Source organism: Peromyscus leucopus, chromosome 8b, assembly GCF_004664715.2.
Source record: "Peromyscus leucopus breed LL Stock chromosome 8b, UCI_PerLeu_2.1, whole genome shotgun sequence".
NCBI classification, from domain to species: Eukaryota; Metazoa; Chordata; class Mammalia; order Rodentia; family Cricetidae; genus Peromyscus; species Peromyscus leucopus.
In genome coordinates, this window is record NC_051086.1 from 50,747,172 (window position 1) to 50,768,092 (window position 20,921).

The 20,921-nt window shown below is 44.1% G+C and overlaps 1 protein-coding gene across 2 annotated transcripts in view; it reads right to left on the bottom strand.

The window, feature by feature from the left end:
* Nucleotides 1-20,921, bottom strand: part of Usp43 (ubiquitin specific peptidase 43) — a 68,696-nt gene that overhangs the window by 18,669 nt on the left and 29,106 nt on the right. The window contains exons 7-13 of one of the 2 annotated variants that reach the window (XM_028869386.2): nucleotides 19,857-19,989; nucleotides 16,626-16,737; nucleotides 11,703-11,806; nucleotides 9,588-9,665; nucleotides 8,699-8,825; nucleotides 8,259-8,592; nucleotides 3,358-3,516 (exon numbers count right to left, since the gene is read on the bottom strand). In XM_028869386.2, the coding sequence (XP_028725219.1) occupies nucleotides 3,358-3,516; nucleotides 8,259-8,592; nucleotides 8,699-8,825; nucleotides 9,588-9,665; nucleotides 11,703-11,806; nucleotides 16,626-16,737; nucleotides 19,857-19,989 (1,047 nt within the window). Of the gene's footprint in view, nucleotides 1-3,357; nucleotides 3,517-8,243; nucleotides 8,593-8,698; nucleotides 8,826-9,587; nucleotides 9,666-11,702; nucleotides 11,807-16,625; nucleotides 16,738-19,856; nucleotides 19,990-20,921 lie in introns of both variants that reach the window. The other variant, XM_028869385.2, reaches the window with a different exon arrangement.

Here is a 20,921-nt window from a genome sequence, read left to right on the forward strand (position 1 = left end):
GGCAGAGAAAAGACAAAGGGTAATATACAGTCATAGATTAAAAAATAGTTTAAAAATAGTAAAGTCATTATAAAAAGGCATAAAGCCATACCAAATATAATAAGCCACGTAAAGTTGGGAAATACACAGAGTCTGGATCCTTTATGTTATTGTGCTGCCTTTGAATTTTTATTGACTGCTAGTGAAGGAGCGATCTCTACTAAGAGACATTTTATTATGAAAGTTACTAGATTAAACCAACCTAATATTTTAAAAAATATCTTGATTTCAAAATGGAAGTCAAAAGATGTGTTGCCTTCGGGGAGAGGTTATGCTTTTATTTCCACAGGATATGAGAGGTTGTGGATTCATTCCAGATTGATATGGATCAGGTTTGATTGAGGAAGACCCCCTGAAATTCAGGCTACAGAAATAAAATAAATAAATAAGAAATAAAATAAATAAATAAACCTAGAAGAACTACAAGACAGGTAATGTATATTTTACCTGCTCAAATATAAAAAAAAAAAATCATCTTTAACTGACTTGTGCACACCATATATTCCATACTTGTAATGTGTTACCTTTAAAAGTTTACGTATTTTCAGAACAAGGGGACCAAACACCAATGAAAACAGATGGCCCAGGTGATCCAGCATTTCAAAATGCCTCTGTTACAGTCTCCTCAAAATTCTACACCCAAAACAACTTCACAGCTGCTGGAACTTCATGGACTACTCTAGCTGGGAATTTATTATTATCCCAGTTTTCTTAAGGTTCCCCCAAAGAATACCAGTGCCCCCAGACAATAGGAAGTAGTCTAGAGAACAACACCTACATTCCCAAAATATTGGTTATGGATGTTTGCTATCATTTAAGGGGGGATAGTTACAAGTTGTTATTGATAAGTAAAAACAAAAACAAAAACAAAAACAAAAACAAAACAAAAACAACTAAACAAAAGAGATTAGATCTTGGGGATCTCCTTCTGAAAAGAAAGGGGGGGTAAAAAAATGATAGGATAAAAGGGTAGATTATTGAATCTACTTTTAAACCAAAAAAAAGAAAAGAGACTACTAGTCTTAAATATTTCACACTGGTATGGATTTTAGTATATTGACACAAATTAAAAGTTAATTTGTTATGCTGTTTGTATATTTCTACTCTTGTTTGTTTCTGTTTATGAAGCTCATTTAAAATGTAATATATAATAAAGAAATACAAATTAATAGTCATCTATAATAGTCAAACTTATAGTCATATTAGGTGTGTTTTCAAGGTCATACACAGATATATTTAGATAGATAGATGGTCTTCAAACACTTCAAAGACCTACAAAATATGGCATTTAATATGTTTAATAACCTAAGGCTTTTCATGATAGCGAGATACGTCTGCTCCTGGCAGCACCAATTTATTTCAGAGAAGATGATGGGCATCAAAGAAACTCCATATGGAGTTTGCATTCTTTATGGCGAAACTAGCCATTTAGGCAAAGAAACTGCCCTTGCCTCAATTGCTAACAGTATGCTGTACAAACTGGACCAGCAGGACATAAAAGAAAGTGACTGCCAGACTTTGCCAAGACAAGGTGGGACAATCCTTCAAAATGTCCTGCTTCAGAGAAAAGTCTGTCAGACATTCTAGGTTTATAGGCCAAAGACAGATGCCCCATGATTACAGAGGAACTTAGGGTGACTGTCCAGGCAGCTTTGATGTCCCTGTCATTAGGTAACATTTCATCCTTCTGGGGTCTTTGACAGAGCTGAAGACTAGATAGTCAGGTAAAGTTCTCCTTAGATGATATGATAAAAGATAAATTGGGTATAAAACTTTAGTATCACAAAGATAAAACAGATAATAGAATATTTTCCCTAATTTTGCCAAATTCAAATGAACTAGATATTGTAACTGTAATTCTTACTTGATAACTATTTTTGTTGTATATAATTTTACTGTGTTAAAGTTAAAACCTTTCTTTTTAATTAGACAAAAAGGAGGAAATGTGCAGTATTCCTATATACTGTGCGAATATATGTCACTGTGATTGGTTTAATAAAGAAGCTGACTAGCCAATAGCTGAACAGAATAAGGTTAGGTGGGAGAGCCAAACTGAGAATGCTGGGAAGGAAAAGGGGGGAGTTGGAGGAGAGGCCAGACAGACAGAGAGGAAGCAAGATGTTTAAAATGAGATAATATGCCATGGGCTACATGGCAAAGCATAGACAAGAAATATGAGTTAGCATAAATGTAGGGGTTAGCTAATAACAAGCCTGGGCTATTGGCTGAGCATTTATAATTAATATTAAGCCTCTGTTGGTTATTTGGAACAGGCAGGCAGGATCCATCACTCTCCTCCAGGGGAAGCCATTGGGTACCCTGATCCATCACTCTCCTCCAGGGGAAGCCATTGGGCGCCCTGATCCATCACTCTCCTCCAGGGGAAGCCATTGGGAGCCCTGATCCATCCCTCTCCTCCTTGTTCCTTTAAGCAGAGTGAATTAGTGAACCTGGAGGTAGGCTGGCTCCTCCTCTCTCCATTGCTGACAGTGCTGGGATCAGAGGAACACAGGTAGGCACGCCTGGCTTTCTCTTTAAAATCAAATCTCATGCTTACACAGCAAGTGTGCTCTTACCCATGGGGCCATCCCTCCAGTCCTGATGAATTTCTGTAATGCTCTTTTGTCCCCAAATAAGGATGGCTATTTTCTAGTGTGGTTCAAGTCACGTAATAGTGTTACACGTTTTCCCCTGTACTTTCAATTTGGAAGCTCATAAATCAATTACTGGGAAGCCACTAGGCAGGTATATTTTCTAGAAAGGTCTTGTGCTTTTACCTGCTTCTCCTTTCCTAACAGCATTAACACAGGTTTACATGGCCCACACTTAATCACTTGTGGCTCAATATGAGACTCTTACATGCATCAGCTGCCCCATATTTACAAAAAAAAAATAATAATAATGTACTGTTTCCCTATTTCTTGATATGGGCAACTGGCTAGGGGAATAGAAAACTCCTATTTTCTCACTGGCAGGCAGAGTTCTTTTTTGATCCTTGTTCACTTTCCTAAATGCTCAAGTGAGCATTCCAATGCCTTCAAAAGACAAACCACTTACAGAGAGAGAGCGAGAGGAGAGAGAGGGGGGAGTGTTTTTTTATGTGTGTGTGTGCGTGTGTATGCATCTGTGCACATGTGTGCCATAGCACATGTGAGGAGGTCAGAGGAGAACTTGCAGGAAAAGATTCCAAGGATCAAACTCAAGTTGCCAAGGCTTGGTGGCAAGCATCCTTACAACTGAACCACTTCACTGGCCCAGAGCATCCCAACTCTCAATGTGACCTCCACACCCCACGCCCCACTGAGCTCTGGCACACACCTCTCATGGAGCTGCTGGCTGACCAGGGAGGGATGCTGTTCCGCTTCTGATAGAAGAGGATGTAAGCTCCCCTGGTGTTGACCTCATCCTCTCGAAGGGGCTCCACCGTGCTGTCGTCATAGCTGTACCACTGGCCATCCAGAGAGTTCCGGCAGTAGGCTGCAAAGGTTCAAACCCCAATGCTTAGAGCCCCAAGGCATGAAGATGCTCCCCTCTCACAGAACTCAAAAATGGACAATCTTAAAGCAGGATGACAAAAATGCCTGTTTTTACCTAGAATTGATTTCTTTGACACCAGAAGAAGACAACCGTTTCACAACTAGCAGGATCTTGCTCAGGAGTGCTCCATGCAAAGTGAGTGCTCACACTGCCATCCTATCAGGCAGTCAGTCATCCCTAACACAGAGCCTCATGTTACAAGGCCAGGCAGTGATGTCATCCATGGCTCACCCATCTCTAAATGGCCATGGAAGAGAAAATGAGGACTCCTGGTTGGGACTCTGGTATCTTTTCCTACCTAAGGACTGGAGCCCAACATTTACAGAAAGATGAAACATAATTCCAACTACCTCCAACCAGCTACAGATACCCTGCACCCGGCCCTCAAGCCCAGTGGGCAGCACTGGAACCCACTGGTCCTGAAGTTAGCCATCTTTTCGTGACTGGTCAGTCCAGCAAATACCCCAGGCCTTACAGGACACATGTGGCTACATCTATGTCTTACTTTTCTTGTTGCCACCTTTAAAATGATATTTAAAAAAAGAAAGAAAACAACCTTTTAAATTTATGGATTATACAAACCCAGGCTCTGGGCTGGACAGGTCCCATGGGCCCTAGTTGGCTGACCTTTACATTCATCCCAGCTCAACACCCAGGAGTTCACCTTTGTTCTTCTTTTCCCTCCTGCCACACCCCATCCCAAAGCCATTATTACTAACGGTACTCCAAATACGTCTAGACTACTTTGTCAGTACCCAGTACGAGCTCTCACTTGAGGCTCAGAAACCACCTCGAACTGAAATTCTCAATCGCATTGCATTCTACCAGTCTCCATAGGAACAGCCATTTTGTAAAGTACCCTAGGGGATGTTTTTATTCCTCAACATGAGACCTGGAGTTGGCCACTGTGACACAGTAAAATGGTTCCTGAAACTCTTGGGTGCTCCAATATCTCTTTGTCTGTGCTGGTGATCTTATGTGATGGCTGTGGCCTCCTAGTGGCTTCAGGGTGTGGTCAGTCATCAGGAGACCAAGGAAGCATCCACAGGTTGGGATTTTTTGAGCAATTGAGAGGAGGAAAAAACCAAAGACCAGAAATAGACCCAAACACAAAAATGTAGCATCATGGAATTAAGTAGACTTTCCAATTAGTAATGGTCTTGTAGCCATTGGTACATGGAAGTAGAGGGTAGGGACATCAAGAAACTTCAGATCACAGACTTAAATGTGAAAATCTAAAACTTCAAAAGCACTGGGAGATAACATAGGAAAAACAATTCATAGCCCCACAGTGAAAAGGGCTTTCTGGCCACACCTCAAAATCCAGAAGTCATGAAAGAGTGAGTGATCATTTGGCTACCTAGAATAACAAAATGTAAGCCTTCTGCAAGACAAGCAACCTAAGGCGCTATTGGGGTGGATGCTACAGGAGACTGCTAACAACAGCCATGTAGGAAAGGGTCAAGGACACGGATGGGACATTCACAGACTAGGCACACAAGGTCCTCCAATATGGAAGAGGCTAAAGCTGAGATGTCATCTCCTCATTTGACTGGTAAAATTTTAAAGGTGTCTCTGTGCAGGCTGTGGTGAGCTCTCCTACAGGGGAGTATACTCTCAATCTCTCAATCTCTCAATCTCTCTCTCTCTCTCTCTCTCTCTCTCTCTCTCTCTCTCTCTCTCTCTCTCTCTCTCTCTCTCCTCGAAGATGTTTCTCTGTATAACAGCGCTGGCTCTCCTGGAACTTGCTCTGTAAATCAGGCTGGTCTCCAACTCACAGAAATCCCCCTGCCTCTGCCTCCCGAGTTGTGGGATTAAAGGCATGAGCCACCATACCCAGCTTTACACTTTAACTTTTTTTTAATGTGTGCATGTAGACACACCCATACCACAGCACACATGTCAAGGTTAGAGGACAACTTGAGGAATTCTCTTTTACCATATGGGTCCTGGGGATTGAACTCAGGTGGTCAGAACTGGTTGCAATCCCTTCCAGCCACTGAGCTATGTCAGCAGCCAGAAGCAAACACTCACTGCTGGTAGGAAGACAAAGTCCTACAAGCCCCTTCTACAGGGCAGTGTCATAGCATTTGTCAAAATGCAGACCCAGGGCGGGGGCGGGGGGGGGGGGGTGTCCCTGTTCAATGGTAGGGTGCCAGCCTACAATGCTTAAGGCCCTGGTTTTGATGTGCACACACGAGCACACACACACTAGCTACCTAGCTATCTCCATTCTGAGGTTTCACTCTATCATAAGCTTGTCATGTAGGAAATGATACACGTCAAAGGTTACAGAAGCAATACTGCCAAGTCAAAGAATGGGCAGTGTATGCCCGAATCCTCCGTATACCAGTGTGGAAACCTCCAAGCTAGATGACCAAGTGAAAAAACCCAGCTACAGAATTATATACACAGTATTCGACTCTTGTGCTTAAAAATGGGGGACAGGGTAAAAACTTAAGGGTCTCTCTTTATGTTGTCAATTTAAAGATATTTTTCAATTAAAAAAAAAATAGATACAAGGAAATTTCCAGAACGGAAGAGCAAGCACAGTGCCTCCCGAGTCCTGTGAAAAGACCCACACAGAGGGGCAGCCTAGGAAATTCCAGGGCACCAGGGATAAAGGACCTAAAATCTTCCAGAAAGCAAGTTAGATCCCAGACAAAGGAAAGGAAACTGGCTGGCTCCATCTCCAAAGATTCCTCACCTCCATTCTCTGTGGAGCATCCCTCTCCAAAGACTATGAGACAATGACCATCATCAACCTAGAATTCTATGTCCAACCAGGCTGCCAGTCAAGGGGCACAGTAAAGGCATTTTAAAACATGAAGTGACTCAGAATGTCACACTTCCATTGCCCCCTTTTAGGAAGCTAGAAGGTGTGCTCCTCTAAATGAAGGAGATGGTGATTGTCTATGGCACCCTGTATGGAGAACCTACAACCACCACTGTACTAAACCAGCGTGATTCCTAACTGCATTCTCAATAGTTATTCTTAGACCAATACATAAGTTGCTCTCATAAGTTCTCGTCTAAGAAACTTCTCTTTGCAATAGACAGAGACCAATCTAGAAAGCCACAGATGATCAAGCTGCAGAGAACAAGAGACCATGTGATACCCAGCCTCCACTGGCACATTCACAACACAACTGCACCAAAGGCTCGGGGAACATTGAGGAAGAGGGGGTGGGAAGACTGTAAGAGCCAGAGAAACAGGAAGTCTCCTGTGAGAGTGTGTCTCCCAGAAACGTCAGGGAAGCTAAAGCCACGAAGCCTTAACCGTATGGCTGCCTGAACAAGACCTGAACAAGAACACCAAGAGACATGCTAACATGGAGCAAGGAACACTCACAGGGCCCCAACCCTAGACAAAGACTGCAAGCAACCAAGGAAAGTGAGATCAGAAGGAATAGTCTTTCCTAGGGAAGACCCCCTGCCTGCACCATTGATCATCTAATAACAAGTGGTCAGGCCTGAAATCATATATATATTTAACCTTATACAGCCTGAGCAGGTTGTATTTACATGTTTAGGGATATATATGTGTACACACACATTATAATTAAAGAAAAAGATGCCATGAATTTGAGAGAGCAAGGCGGTGTACATGAGAGGGGTTTGGAAGACTAAAGGGGGACAAATGATATAATAATATTTTAATTTCAAAAAAGTAAAAATTATTATTTTTTTAAATCCCAAGTAAATACAGCAGAAAAGATGCCTCCCAAAATGCATATCCACACATGTTTCAAGGGATCTGTGCTGAGCTATTTTTAGCCCAGAGGAAAAAGACTGGGGATCTGACTGGACAGGGTCCTCCAGACTGAAACTGGTGGCCCCTCTCACCTGGTGGAGGATGGATGGGGTGGCACAGCAGGGTGGCATGAGAGTCACCTGGCACCCACTATCACCTTCATATGATGAGCCAAGACCCATCCTGCAGCCTTCCTCTGTTCACCCATGAGGTCCTTGTTTCTCTCTTTCTCTCCGCGGGCACTGTACCAGCCATGGGCATGCCATCAGAGAGCACATCCCACACCTCTCCTGAGGCTCCCAGGGATCAGCCTCCACAACTGTGTACCCACTGGACCCTGAACCGCTGCTGCCAACAGCTCTCCTACAGGCTTCTGTGACCGCCAAGATGGGCTAGAAGGAATGCCATGGGTCGAGAAGGGGTCGGTCACACTACGTCTGAGAATACTTAGAGGGTCAACGTTACACCACTGAGGGAACTCCTTGGCGGTTTGTTTCTCTCCCGTTGTCTCCTGCTCCTAAATTTCCCCAGGCGACTAGAAATGAAAAGCACCCCGCAGAATAAAGGGATGCAAAACCCGGTAAGTAAGACTCTCCGTGCTGAATCATCTAGGAAGGCAAACATCGCATCTTGGTTCTGGTACTTACCCTCCCATGTTTGATGTGCCTGAAAATACAAGGAGTTACCAACATCACAGTGCCAGCATCTTCCCAAGTCAACACCAGCTTCCCAGAGGACCAGGCACCGTCTCTCTTTTCTCCTGTGTGCAGTGGTGTGGCAAACCAAGCACGGTGAATGGGGAGAGTGCTGGCCTTCAAGAAGCACCAGTGCAGGGGGAACATCTTGAGGCTCTGGCTACAGCCAAGTCACGTGGCCATGGCTGATGCCCGCAGAGAGGCATGGCAAGGCTCACCTGTGTAATGCCCACCTTGCAGACTCCCATGGTGGTTGCAGACCGCATACAAATCATAGAGGAAGTCCATTGGGTAGGTGGTGGGCAGGCAGATCGGCTGCTTCCAGGAGGACCAGGGTCCAGGCCCTGCCTTGGAGTTGGTGCTCCTCCGTGCTACATGGGGAGCCATGTTGAGCCCAGACAGCGGGAACTTCACCAGCGTGGAGAGTTTGTTCCTTCTCTCTCCCACCTGACAAAACCGTTTCAGATGGATGATCAGGATGTCAGGCAGGGTCCACAAACTCAGCTTTACCACACCCTGCTGGAGGACTTGGCAGTGAGGGCACTTCCATGCATCGTCCTGGGCCAGCTGGAAAGGAAGCCATCGGGACTGTAAGGCCACCCCAGGGCACAACCAACCCGGCACAAGGCAGCCAGCCCGCCTCCCAGCCGGGGAGTGGAATCCAGGGCAGGACCTGTTCCTCCTTGGTATAGGACTGAAAACATTCGTCCAGGGTACAGCTGGGCTGCTGGTGTGCCTGCTGCTGCCGCCACACACTGTCTGCATCCTGGACCCGCTCCTCCTGGAGGCTCCCAAACAGGCTGGATGGAAGGAGAGGGCACAACATTCAGAGCTCTCCCTCCCAGAAAGATCTAACTCCACACACAGAAAACCCAGGCAGGGCACTGGACAGGCAAAGCTACCCTTCCCGTGGGTTCCTGAAACCACTTTGCAACTCACTCATAGAGAATCACCTGTCTCCCCCACCAGCTCCTCAAAGGACCATATTCTAAGTTTACTCAACTTAGCACCAGTCAGAGTACCTAGCAAGAGATGAATAAGTGCTTGATGGATTGAAATATGTCCTCTTACAGAGTCTAGCTGATGTGCTGAGGAGCTCTGACAGGTAGCCAAACAGAGTGATGAACCTAGATTCAAGCCAGCCAGCCTGGGTTCAAATCCCAGCTCTGTGTGTATGAGCCATGTGACTTATGCATCGCTTAACCTCAGTGCTTCTCAGTTTCAACCTCTGGGCAATGGTAGTGATAAATTCATAGTCTTCCCGCATAGGGTGTGACGGAGATGAATCCAATAGCTCCTAGGAAATAAGTGTTCTGAGTAGTGCATGGCCCAGGCTGGGGTTACATGAGCATTTACTACTCCTAACACCCCACTGACCCCCATCACAATCACCATGCCCATAGACAGCTCCAAGTTCTCTCAGAGGAATGGGGTCCATCATAGTAAAGGTGTGTGTATGCAGGATCTTACACCCTAGCTACGGGAAACCAGGTCCCGGAAAGGTCTGTGGGCAGAGGCATGCCCTGGCCCAGCTCTGTAGGAGTAAAATTCCATTGACTCACCGCTCCATGACCGAGCTATCCCACTCCACAGCCAGCTTGACGTGAGGAGGGCCTCCTGGCCTCCTGAGGTGCAAAGCCCTGAGGAGAGAATGAGGAAACCTGTCAGAAAACAGAGCTTCCTTCCCACAGTTCTCAGGGCTCCGCTGTCAGCTTCCCCGTTCCTCCCTGGAGAAATGTTCCAGACAAAAAGACCCTAAACTGACTAAAACCTCACTGAAGGGTTCAAAGTCTGCTGAAGGCCTTAGCTCTTTGCCTACACCTTAATTCTCTCTACTGATACTCTCAGGAGGAGGGAGCTCTAGGTAGGAGCTGTGTCCTTCCAGCTACTAGGACACAACTAACTGTTCCACTGAAGGCCCAGCTATCTTTTTAGTATCTACAGAGCAGTTACACATCGCCAAGATTTGAATATGAAATGTCTCCCACAGCTAGTGACATCATTCTTTAAAAGGGAAACTTAGCTGGAGTAGGTCACAGGGACTGGGTCACTGGTGTACCTTCTCTCTAATTTCTTCCTGTGTCTCTCTCTGTTTCCTGGCAAACATGAGGTAAAGAAGTTCCTTGAGTATGCAAAGCTCTGCCTCACCAGAGGCCCCAGAACAGCAGAGGCAGCCATGGACTGAAATCATGAGGCAGAGTAAATCTTTCCTTCCCTCAAGGTGTTCCTGGCAGGTACTTGGTCACAGCATCACAAACACCCAAGTGAGCATTTTACACGAAGAGCCAGGACTGATGGCACCCCAGGAGAACTAACATCCCCCCAACAACAATGCAGAAGGATCCCTGTAAACCCACCCACACCACTCAAAGGCTTCCAAACCCTCTAATCAATGTGTAGAAAAGCTCAGTGAATCAAACTACAGCCCCTCCCAACTTCTGGGCCTCCACCCATTTCAGAAAAGGCAGAAGTGAAGGAAGAAGTGGAGGGTAGGAAATTTTATCCTGAATCAAGAAGAGCAGGCACAAATAGTCACCCAGTTCACACCCAAAATATTGTTTAGGATTTGTGACAAGACTGTCACCAAGACGGTTCAATAGAAAGTTTTGGACTCAGAGAAGACATGAAGTGAGATGAGATTGCACACACTTGGTAAGAGTGCGCATGCCACGTACAGCTTCCATTCCTTAATTTCAATAGAGTTTTGCATGACTTTGTCCTACTGTTTTCATGTGCTTAGGTGCTTCCTCTCAAGTCCCTGTCATGGCCTGGTAACAACTCTCTAGAGGCTGGTTCCAGCCTACAGAGCACATGCTGAGGAATATAACTGTCATCTCCAACACCAAGTGCCACTTGGGGCCCTTCTTCCCCAGTGTTTTTTTTTTTTTTTTTTTTTTTCCTGTCAGACCAAAGCAGGTCCTGGCTGACATGGTTCCTCTCTTCCTAACTTACCAGCTAAGGAGGGTATAAATAGGGTATTCTGGGGAGCCTTCTGGTCTACCTCTACATTCTAGACTCAGCACCTCAATCGGACCAAGTCAGGAAACCAGAGACCCTTACTGTGGACTGAGCTCCGTGGGAATATCAGCAAAGGTATCAGATTACTGATGCAGAGAGCAAAAATCACCCTGTGGATATTGTGCCAGCCCTGAAGAAGTCTAGACAAGGCTGGGCTGTGACAAGCTATTGAGCAGACACTGGGAGCGTCATGAAGTCAGAGGCACAGGAGAGTCGGCCACAGTGGCTTTAGTCCCTACCTGTAGTCCACAACCTTTTACAGGTTAGGGGTGATGATCCAGTTGTGGCCTTGCCACCCACTTCAAAGGGGACACTCATTCCCACGGGGGTCTGGAGCATGACCTCGCCCCCTGCGCCACATGGTGCACCTGTTAGACCAATCTGAGTGCAAACTCAGGCTTCTCCACTCACCAGCTGGGTAAGTGTGAGCAAACCGATCTCTAGTAATCTCATTGCTCCTCATCTTTGAAGTGGCCATTCTTGGACACAGGGTTTAAAAACAAGAATAAAGGAGTAAAATGTGTCTAAGGACCCAACAAGGTGGCTGGTACTGGAGAGGAACCGATCAAGAACGGCTAGTATTGTCAGTAATTGTACTGTTCTGTAGTCTTCTTTAGGAAGCCTAGCTCAGGAAGAGCATGAGTCATCCCTTCCCTTACCTGTCAACTGCCCAGTGACAGAGGGGTCGGCTGTCCTGTGGAGATAAGTAGCTGCAGGCCAAGGAGAGCCCCACAACCCGGATGGAGAACAGAGTCCCCAGGTCCTGCCATGACAAAACCAGAGGCGACAGTTCATCACATAGTCCCTCTGCTGAGCAACTGACTCTGCGACACATAAATGAATCAAAAGAGCACGCACTTTTTTTTCCCACAGTATTTTGAATAGTCTCTTAATAGCTGGTATTTAAAATGGAGAGCTACAAAGGCTCCACTGTTTTGAAGATTCAGTCAATCTCTTAATATAGTAATTGAATGCCATGCTTGCTATACTGAACACAACCCCTCACTCAATGAACACAGCACATGTAAAAACTGGAGCAGATACTGATACAGTAAGTGGAAAGTAAGATCTGTTTTTAATTAATTATTGATATGTAGTTCAACCTTTTTTATGGACATGATTATCACACCACAATGAGACAGCTGTGTAAAAACAAGTTCATATACACATGCTATAGTATTCTAGCATTTCTGAAATTGAAGCAAGTCTTACAGAGATATGCTTACATTACAGGTGCCTCAAAAAAGCCAGTGGAATAACCCGATTCAAAAGTGGCCAGAGGACCTAAATACATGATTCTCCAAACACATGCAGTTAACAAAAGCACAATAGTAAATGGTTACTACCATTTATAGATAACCAACGAACCGAGACCATAATGAGCTGTCACTTAAACCCGCCATAACAACTATATTTCTATCTATATTCTAATTTTAAAAGGAGGGAGGAGTATGTGTTGGCGAGGATGTAGAGAAATCAGAATCCACATGCATGGTTGGTGAGAATGTAAAACAGTGCTGTGGAAATCAACTCTGAGTGTCTCACAAGGTTGTACCCACAGCTGCCATCTCATCCATTAACTTTACTCCTAAAATCACTCTAAGCAGGGGAATTCAAGAGATGTTTGGATACTCATGGTTCCAACATTGTTCCCTATAGTCAAAAGATGGGAACAACTCACATATTGGTAACAGACAAATGGATAAGTGAAATGCAGTAGATAGGCACAACTCAATTTCACCCAGGCTTACAGATGAAGGAGCAGGATGGAGATGTAGTTTGGTGGTAGAGCACATTCTAAAGCAGGCTCTGGGTCTGACACTCACATGTACACACATGTATGCACAAGCACACACACACACACACACAGTCTGACACTCACATGTACACACATGTATACACACACACACACACACACACACACACACACACACACACACACACATCATAATAGAACAAATAAAGAAGCAAGAAATCTACCACCTATGTTTATCACCTTTATCTTCAGCCTGAATGACTTCTAAGCTCAAGAGAGCTTCATTGTGTGCCAGGCCCTGGAGTCCATCTCGGGCACACTGGGTGGTGGGGGAAATCGAACATATACCATAGGTATATAGGGCTAGTGGGGAGGGAATAGGGTATCCCACTATTAAATGGGTATAGAGTTTTCATAGGAGGATTGTTTTAAAAACTGAAAGTATGGTAATAATAGTTACATAGCATGGCAGATGTAATTAACATATACTTATGAATGATTAACTTATATATTTTGCCAAAAAAATCAACACAGTCTTCATTCAAATAAAGGAAATATAGTTTTTAAAGCTGTCAATCAAGAACTTGGCTACAGTGAGTAAAAAATTAAAATTTCCTTCTAAATTAAAGCTGATGGCAGACATCTTTCCTTAAAATCATGGGTAAGGTTGGCAAGAGAAGTGGAGGAAAGCATTAGAATTCCAGGCAAGGGTAACGGCCAGCACTTCAGAAGACCAAAAGGTCCAAAACACATGGAGACAGTTGTGAGGGACTCCTGTGGCTGTGGCAGCAGCCAGTGTAAGGACAGTCAGGGCCGGGGATAAGCTAGGGTCATGCTGTACTGGGTCGCTCTGGTTGAATGCCATTTAATTGCCTTCACTGAACATTTGGTCTCTACAGCAGCCAATTAGGAGGTAGAGTCTTGTAAGAGGCCCTTAGGTCATTGGGGCATCCACAAAGGGAACTTCAGAATCTCCAACTCCCCCATCCCATGCTACACTTGAGATGTGATGGTTTTATTCCATAAATGTTCCTGACATCACATGTCACCACCTGTCATTCTCATGGCACCTGAATCCATGTAAGTGCCATGACTGTGAATCCCCAATACTCTGAGGTATATGAGCCTTTCTTCTTCATGAGCCAGTTTCTGTGGGATTTAAATGCAGTGATGTGATACTGATTAGCACAAGAGCCTAGACCAATGGTTTTCAACCTGTGGGGCTTGACCCCTTTGGGTGTGGAATGACGCTTTCACAGAGATCACTTAAGACCACCTGCATTTCAGATATTTACATTACAATGTGTAACAGTCACAAAATTATAAAGTATCAATGAAAATATTTTTTATGGTTGGGGGTCACCACTACATGAGGAACTGGATTCAGGGGTCACAGCATTAAGAAGGTTGAGAACCACTGGTCTAGACAGTGAACTTCAAGGGAATTTGCTCAGTTCCTAGACTATGATCAAAAGACAAAAAAAAAAAAAAAAAAAAAAAAAAACCTCACGTATCCTCCAACAATAAATGTACAGTGTGTGGTTGATCTATGGTTTTGACGAGACCAAATCAATGGCTGGGAGCCTGCTAACCTCAGGGGCTTTGATTCAGGTTGGCTATGGAAAGAAGGGTATACACTTTCTAAGAATGTTCATTTCAATCCGGGAGAAACAAAGTTTTCCTTTGTCACTCCTAACTGACTGAGCCTTGCTGTCTGTACAGGGAGGCCATCCACTAACCAGATCCCAAGATCCATGTAGAGGCAGCCAACCCTGCATAAAGCAGTAGTGCTGGGCTCACACACCCAAGTTTATATGGTGACCATAAAAAAAAAAATGTTTCTGCAGTGATGTCTTTTTCTTCATAATTCATGCAAATTAATTCTCTCCAGCAAATGGTTCATTTTTACAAGGAACACTTTCCTGTCCTCTATTCTAGGCTAAGCAGATTCATTTTAGAGCCTTCAATGTATGTTCACTATGCTTAATCTCTTCAGCTCCATTTTGAGAACTTTGAATAGATCTTTTTCAAATTATTGCCATGCAGAGCCAATCTTTCATACAGTATTGAAAGAATTAAGGATAGGGGCTGGAGAGATGGCTCGGTGATTAAGAGCACTTGCTGCCCTTGCATAGGATCCAGATTCAGTTCTCAGTACCCGCATGAGACAGCTCACAACTACCTAGAACTCCAGTTCAGGGGATAAGACTACCTCTTCTGGCCTCCCCAGGCAGTGCACATACGTGGTATACATACAAATAAGGAGGCACACACATATACATAAGTAAATTAATACAATTTTAAAGCAGAGTATAAGTTAAGTAGGAGGGCTATCCTGAGAGCCTCGTAACCATTCTGAGCACATGATTCCTAGAGCAGATCATGCCCAGCTGCACATTTAGCAACAAGGAAAAGTATCCAGGGCCAGGCTGAGGCTGCCTGCACTTGAATTTGGCTGGCCTCACGAATGGTTTGATTAGTTCCTAACACTGTAAGGACACAGGAGCAAAGTATATGCATGGGACGGGGTAAGGAGCAAGGACAGGTGGGGAAGGAGGAGGCAGCTGAAATAAATGCTCACATGAAAGTGGTTTCATCCCCTTTCAACACTCCCAAGCACACAGTCTGGGAGATAGTTACCACTATTACTAGATAGCCTGACCTACTTGTGAAGAATCTAGCTTCTAATTCAGGCTCTGCAGTACAGCGAACAAAATCCTTTAGACATAAAAGTTTGGACAAATATAGTGAAGGTCTTTAACAAGTTGCTTTTTGGTATGAACCCTAAATCAAATGTAGAAGGCTGTCTTTGATAGAAAGAAATAGCCACTGTGACAGATTATCTATGAAATAGTTTGGTATAATCCCCTTGAAAGAAAATTAAACAGTTTCTGAAATAAGATTCTCAAGACTACTGATACAACCCTGAAGATCCCAACATCTTCCCTGCCAGAGCAGCTCATGGCACAGAAATGAAAAAAAAAATGGTTTTATGGTGGAAGTCAATGAGTTTTAAACTTTCTTGAATTTTTGGAACAAGACAAGAAAGTATTTTTTCCTTGAGTTTTTCAACTCGGTTTCTCAAAACGAAATTATTTTATCATCTAGATTTCACTCGAGGACATCCTCATCAGGATCAACCACTCATTTTCCACAGAAATTACATCTCAAGGGCTGGCAAGATGGTTCAGTGGGCAACGGCACTGGCTGCCAAGCCTGACAAGCTGAGTTCAATCCCTCCCAGACTCACTCGATGACAGAAGAGAAAAGACTCCCAAAGGAGTCCTCTGATCCCCCACGTGTGCATCATGGCATGAACAGGCACACAAACACACGTATAAGTAAATAAAGAAATAAATGGAATTGTAATTTTTTTTAGATAAAAACAAACAAACAAAAGAAGAAATTCTATGTCAAGCCAGGTGTGGTAACCGGTGCCTGTAAACTCAGCACTCAGAGAGGTTGAGGCAGGAAGACAGTCACAAATTCAAGGCCAACCTGGACTGCAAAGCAAGACCTCGTCTCAAGAAAGAAGGTTGGGGAAGGAGAGGAGAAAAGGAAATTTTAACAAGTATCTTCAAATTTTGATCTATATGTATAAGCTACAATTTATTATGTGCCAGCCTCTAGCAAAAAACTATGGAAACCCATAAAAACACAAAATTGAGAATAATAACACAAATGCTACTCTTTATTTATTACTATTTATTTCACAAGCCATAAAATGGTAACTTCCTTGCACATAAAATCACACACACACACACACACACACACACACACACACACACACACAAATGCACATATTCTTGAATTTATGCACACAGACCTGTGCAGGGACCTCACTCCTCATGAGGCACCGAACCTTGCTGAGAATACACTGTTGTAGCTGGGCCCAGGAAATCGTTCTGTCTTCCCGTATCAGGAATGGTGGCCCAAACCTGAAAATCCAAGGAAATAAGTTATTTCCGCAGAGGAAAAATCCAACAAGAGTCATGTCTGTTTGCTTAGCTTTGGTTCCTCTCCGATGGATTAGTGAACAGTTAAGAGCCAAGCACCACATGGGGTTGCCAGGTGCTTATATATATTACACATAGAAGCTGCCTTGCAGACTGTTCCAAGGGATTGGCTCCCACAGCAGAGAGCAGGGGAAGGGGATGTGGGAACCAGAGCAAAGCATCTATATGACACACCGTCCTATCTCAGGAATATTCTCATTACTCTGAAGTTTCCCATCTCCCAACCCACTGAATGTCCAGCAGTGGGCTTGTCAGTGAGCACAGGATGTACCCACGAGCCCCTGCTGTGCCACAGGTACCCCGGCTGGGGGGAGATCTGACCGGATCATGCAAAACTGTTGAATCAAAGTTGCTAAAACTGAGCACCAATGAGGGGACCTGTCTGGATGGGGAAGGGCACTGTGCAGCCACTGAATGGACAGATCAGCTCATCAACCTATCTCGTGTTGTTATGCAGTTTGAGTTGCTTCCAGTTTGTTATGGTTTAAACAATGCTGCTTTACAGCAGGAACTACATACATAGCCTAGGCACAGACCCTCAGCTACATGTGACCAATTGTTCTTCCAGGAAGGAGGTCCTATAAGTAGAAAGGCAAAGCCAATGCTACTTACCTCCAAAATGCCCTACAAAAAAAGCATATCAGTCCACTGGGAAAGCAAGTGCCTTTATTCAGGTCCCTGGACAAAGAGCTGGGTGGTTTTTTTTAATCATCTTATCCCATAAGTGCCTTTATTCTTGTTCAGAATGAGTAGTCCAGATTTCCTTAGTAATCTGAAGGGCTAGGAATAGAATCTTGCCAGCGCAGTAAGGCTTCTCTCACTGCCAATGACACTGAATCTCTTACCCTATGCATGTACTTCTGTGAACTCATTTTACTATGAACTACGTTATCTCATTCGAGTGACAGCTAGGTTTTCTGTGATGTATGTGAATCCTTCACCTCTCACAAGGCATATGTACATTCCCCCATTTTCTTTCGCCTTTAAGTTTTTACATTTGGTTTCAGATTAAAATGGTAAATTTGTTTGAAACTTACATCTCCTCCTTCTTGGTCCCTTATTTTATGTGTTTCAAAAAAGAGCCTCTTCTACTCAAAGACAGAAATATCCTATGTTGGTTTTCAGTTTTGTTTGCTTTGTTGAGAAAGGGACTCCGTCAGAGGAGGGCCAGCATGCCTCCTACGCTGCTTCTCAGGTAGTTTATGGCAAGATGACAAAATTATGGCAAGAGGAAAGAATAATTTCAAATAAAAAGAAGTGATTTGCTAATCCTTAACTATTGGATAATGCATCCATCCCTAGGACTATGAAATATATGTCATTTTATCAAATAATAAATACCAAATAAAGATACTTTGGCCTATTTGGTTCTGTTGATTATTTCCATATTCTTTTACCCCATCATAATTTTTAACAATTAAGATTTTACTGAGCTGTGTATCACACTACACACCTATGTTTCTAGGAGCTAGGAGACTGAGGCAGAACGATCATGAGTTTGGGGCCAGCCTGAGCTACACAGGGAGTGCCAGACCAGCCTGGGCTACAGAGAAGGACCCTAATCTCTAAAATCCACAATCAGTGTCCTTGTGGCTGTTACTATCTCTCACCCCCCCCCCCAATATTTCCTGGCTGTTCCTATCACCTTATGATCCCAGATAAACTTTGGAACTATTTTATCAACTTTAGTAAACCTGTCTCACTAGAATTCCACCTTGTTTTGTATTGCTTATGTAGTACTGGAGGCCTTGTACATGCTAAGCACATGCTATATCACTGAGCCACACCAGAATTCATTCTCTCTCTCTCTCTCTCTCTCTCTCTCTCTCTCTCTCTCTCTCTCTCATTATTTTATTTTTTGTGTATAAATATTTTGCCTGGATGCATGAATGAGCACCACATGCATGCCTAGTGTCTGCATTGGCTAGTGTCAGATCCCCTTGAAGTGGAGTTATGAACGCTTGTGGGCCACCAGGGGGTGCTGGGAACCAAATCGGGTCCTCTTCAAGAGCAGCAAGTGCGCTTAACCACTGAGCATCTCTCCAGCCCCCAGAATTCTTCAAGCATTTTATTTGCCTTTTAGTTGGCAGATGATAAATATACATACGTATAGGGCACAATGCAGTGTTTCAGTACATGCATACATTGCAGAATGATCAAATCAGGGTACTAATCATCACCCCAAACAGTCACAATCTCCTTTAAAACACTTTGTCTGGTTATATTAGAAAGCTGTCTATTTTTTTTTAATATTTATAATATAACCAATCACTTTCCTGAATGCTTTAATTAGTTTGAATCAGTTTCCAGTTCACGTCTTCTAGACAGACTACCAAACTACAGTGAGGGTTTTCACTTCCTTTACTTCTCCCACCCTTTTGCTCCGCCAGTGATGGGTCTACTATGCAGCCCACACTGGCTTGTAACTTGCTACATAGCCCAGGCTGGACTCACAATCCTCCTGCCTCAGCCTCTTGACAAACTGAGATTACAGGTGTGCACAGCCACGCCTCACTTGCCTCCTGTAGCCGGTTTTCCACACTGGGTGGCTGCTGCTAGCTCTCATGACATGCTATGAAGTAGTAGCAGTACAGGCAATCACAATTGCTCCTGCAATTAACAGGAAACCTCTGATGTTTAATTAAGGATGGTGGCGGCCATCTGCTCGAGGCAATTATAGCTAATCCTCTTGCTCAGAAGCACCGTGCACTCATCTTCTACTTTATTAACACTGGGAATAGATACTTATTTTATCAAGTTAAAATTATCCTAGATGGAATCCAAGTATAGAGTCCAGGGTGGTGGTCTACTCCTCCAATGCCAGCACTGGAGTGATTGAGATGTGGAGACCGGGAGTTCTAAGCCCATCTTGGTTACGTAGTGAGTTTGAGGCCAGCCTGGACTACATGAGATGGAGAGAGAGAGAGAGAGAGAGAGAGAGAGAGAGAGAGAGAGAGAGAGAGAAGGAGAGAGGGAGGGAGGAGGGAATGCCAAGACAGGTCTACAAACCCGACGTAGCACATGAAAACAGACTCACATACCTGCTTGCCTGCTGCCCCGACCCCACCAGGTTACAGAAGAGGATGAGCACCCTCTCACTGTGCAGAGGCTTGGAGAAGCGCTGGCTGTCACGGACGGCCAGGCGAGGTGACACTGACGGCCCAGATGGATGAGCTGGAGGAGAGAATGACACCAGATCATCTATTCAGACAAAGCTCTGAGGGGAGACGGAGAGGTTCTCAGCACCGGGTGGCTTAGCACCTGGCACACACACTTCATATACACACGATAGGATTTGGTAGTTGTGGTTAGCCAGTAATTTCAAAAGATGGGTCTGGGTTTAATTAGCAATTTGCAAAAGCAACCTGAAAAATACCCCAGAATTACCTGGGTTGCTTTTATGTGTTCATCCAAGAGAACCTTAGAGCATCCACTCACAGGGACAAAGGAGAGGGCCTGGGCTAGCCCTCTTGTTCCAATCAATTCTGAAATACTGATTTTTTTTTTTCAAGGAAAATATGTGTTAGCCATGATTGAATTTGAAGTTAGGGCTTATTTCCCTGGGTTGTAGAACAGTCAAGGTCAATCAGTGTTTTGTTCCAGATTACACACCCCAGAATTCTCCTGTTGACTCAGAGAACATCAAAACATCTGCTTCCCACAGCTCACTGCCTAGGCTATCTAAGGACGTGGGCTGAGAGCACAGGATTCATCTGAGGTGTGGCAGTTACCATCATATTACCAACTCTACAAATACTATGCTTTTTCCTACCATTTTTACCTATGATAAATATTCATTTGTAAATTAGGTATAGTAAGAGAATAATAACAAAAAGTGATAAAATAGAATAATAATAACAAGTTACTATCATCAAGAATATTTAATATCCATCAGTTGTGAGCTCAGTGGTCGTGTAAGTATTCGACTAGCATGTATAAGTCCCTGGGTTTGATTCTCCGGTACCACAAAACAAACACACGGATTAGCAATGGATATTCCCAAAATTATTCTTTTAATCTTTTTAGAGCATGGGGGTACAGGTAACAGAAACTTCAAAAAGAGAATCTGCAGGTAAGTGGGGGCTGTTGCATGCTGCAACAGAGTC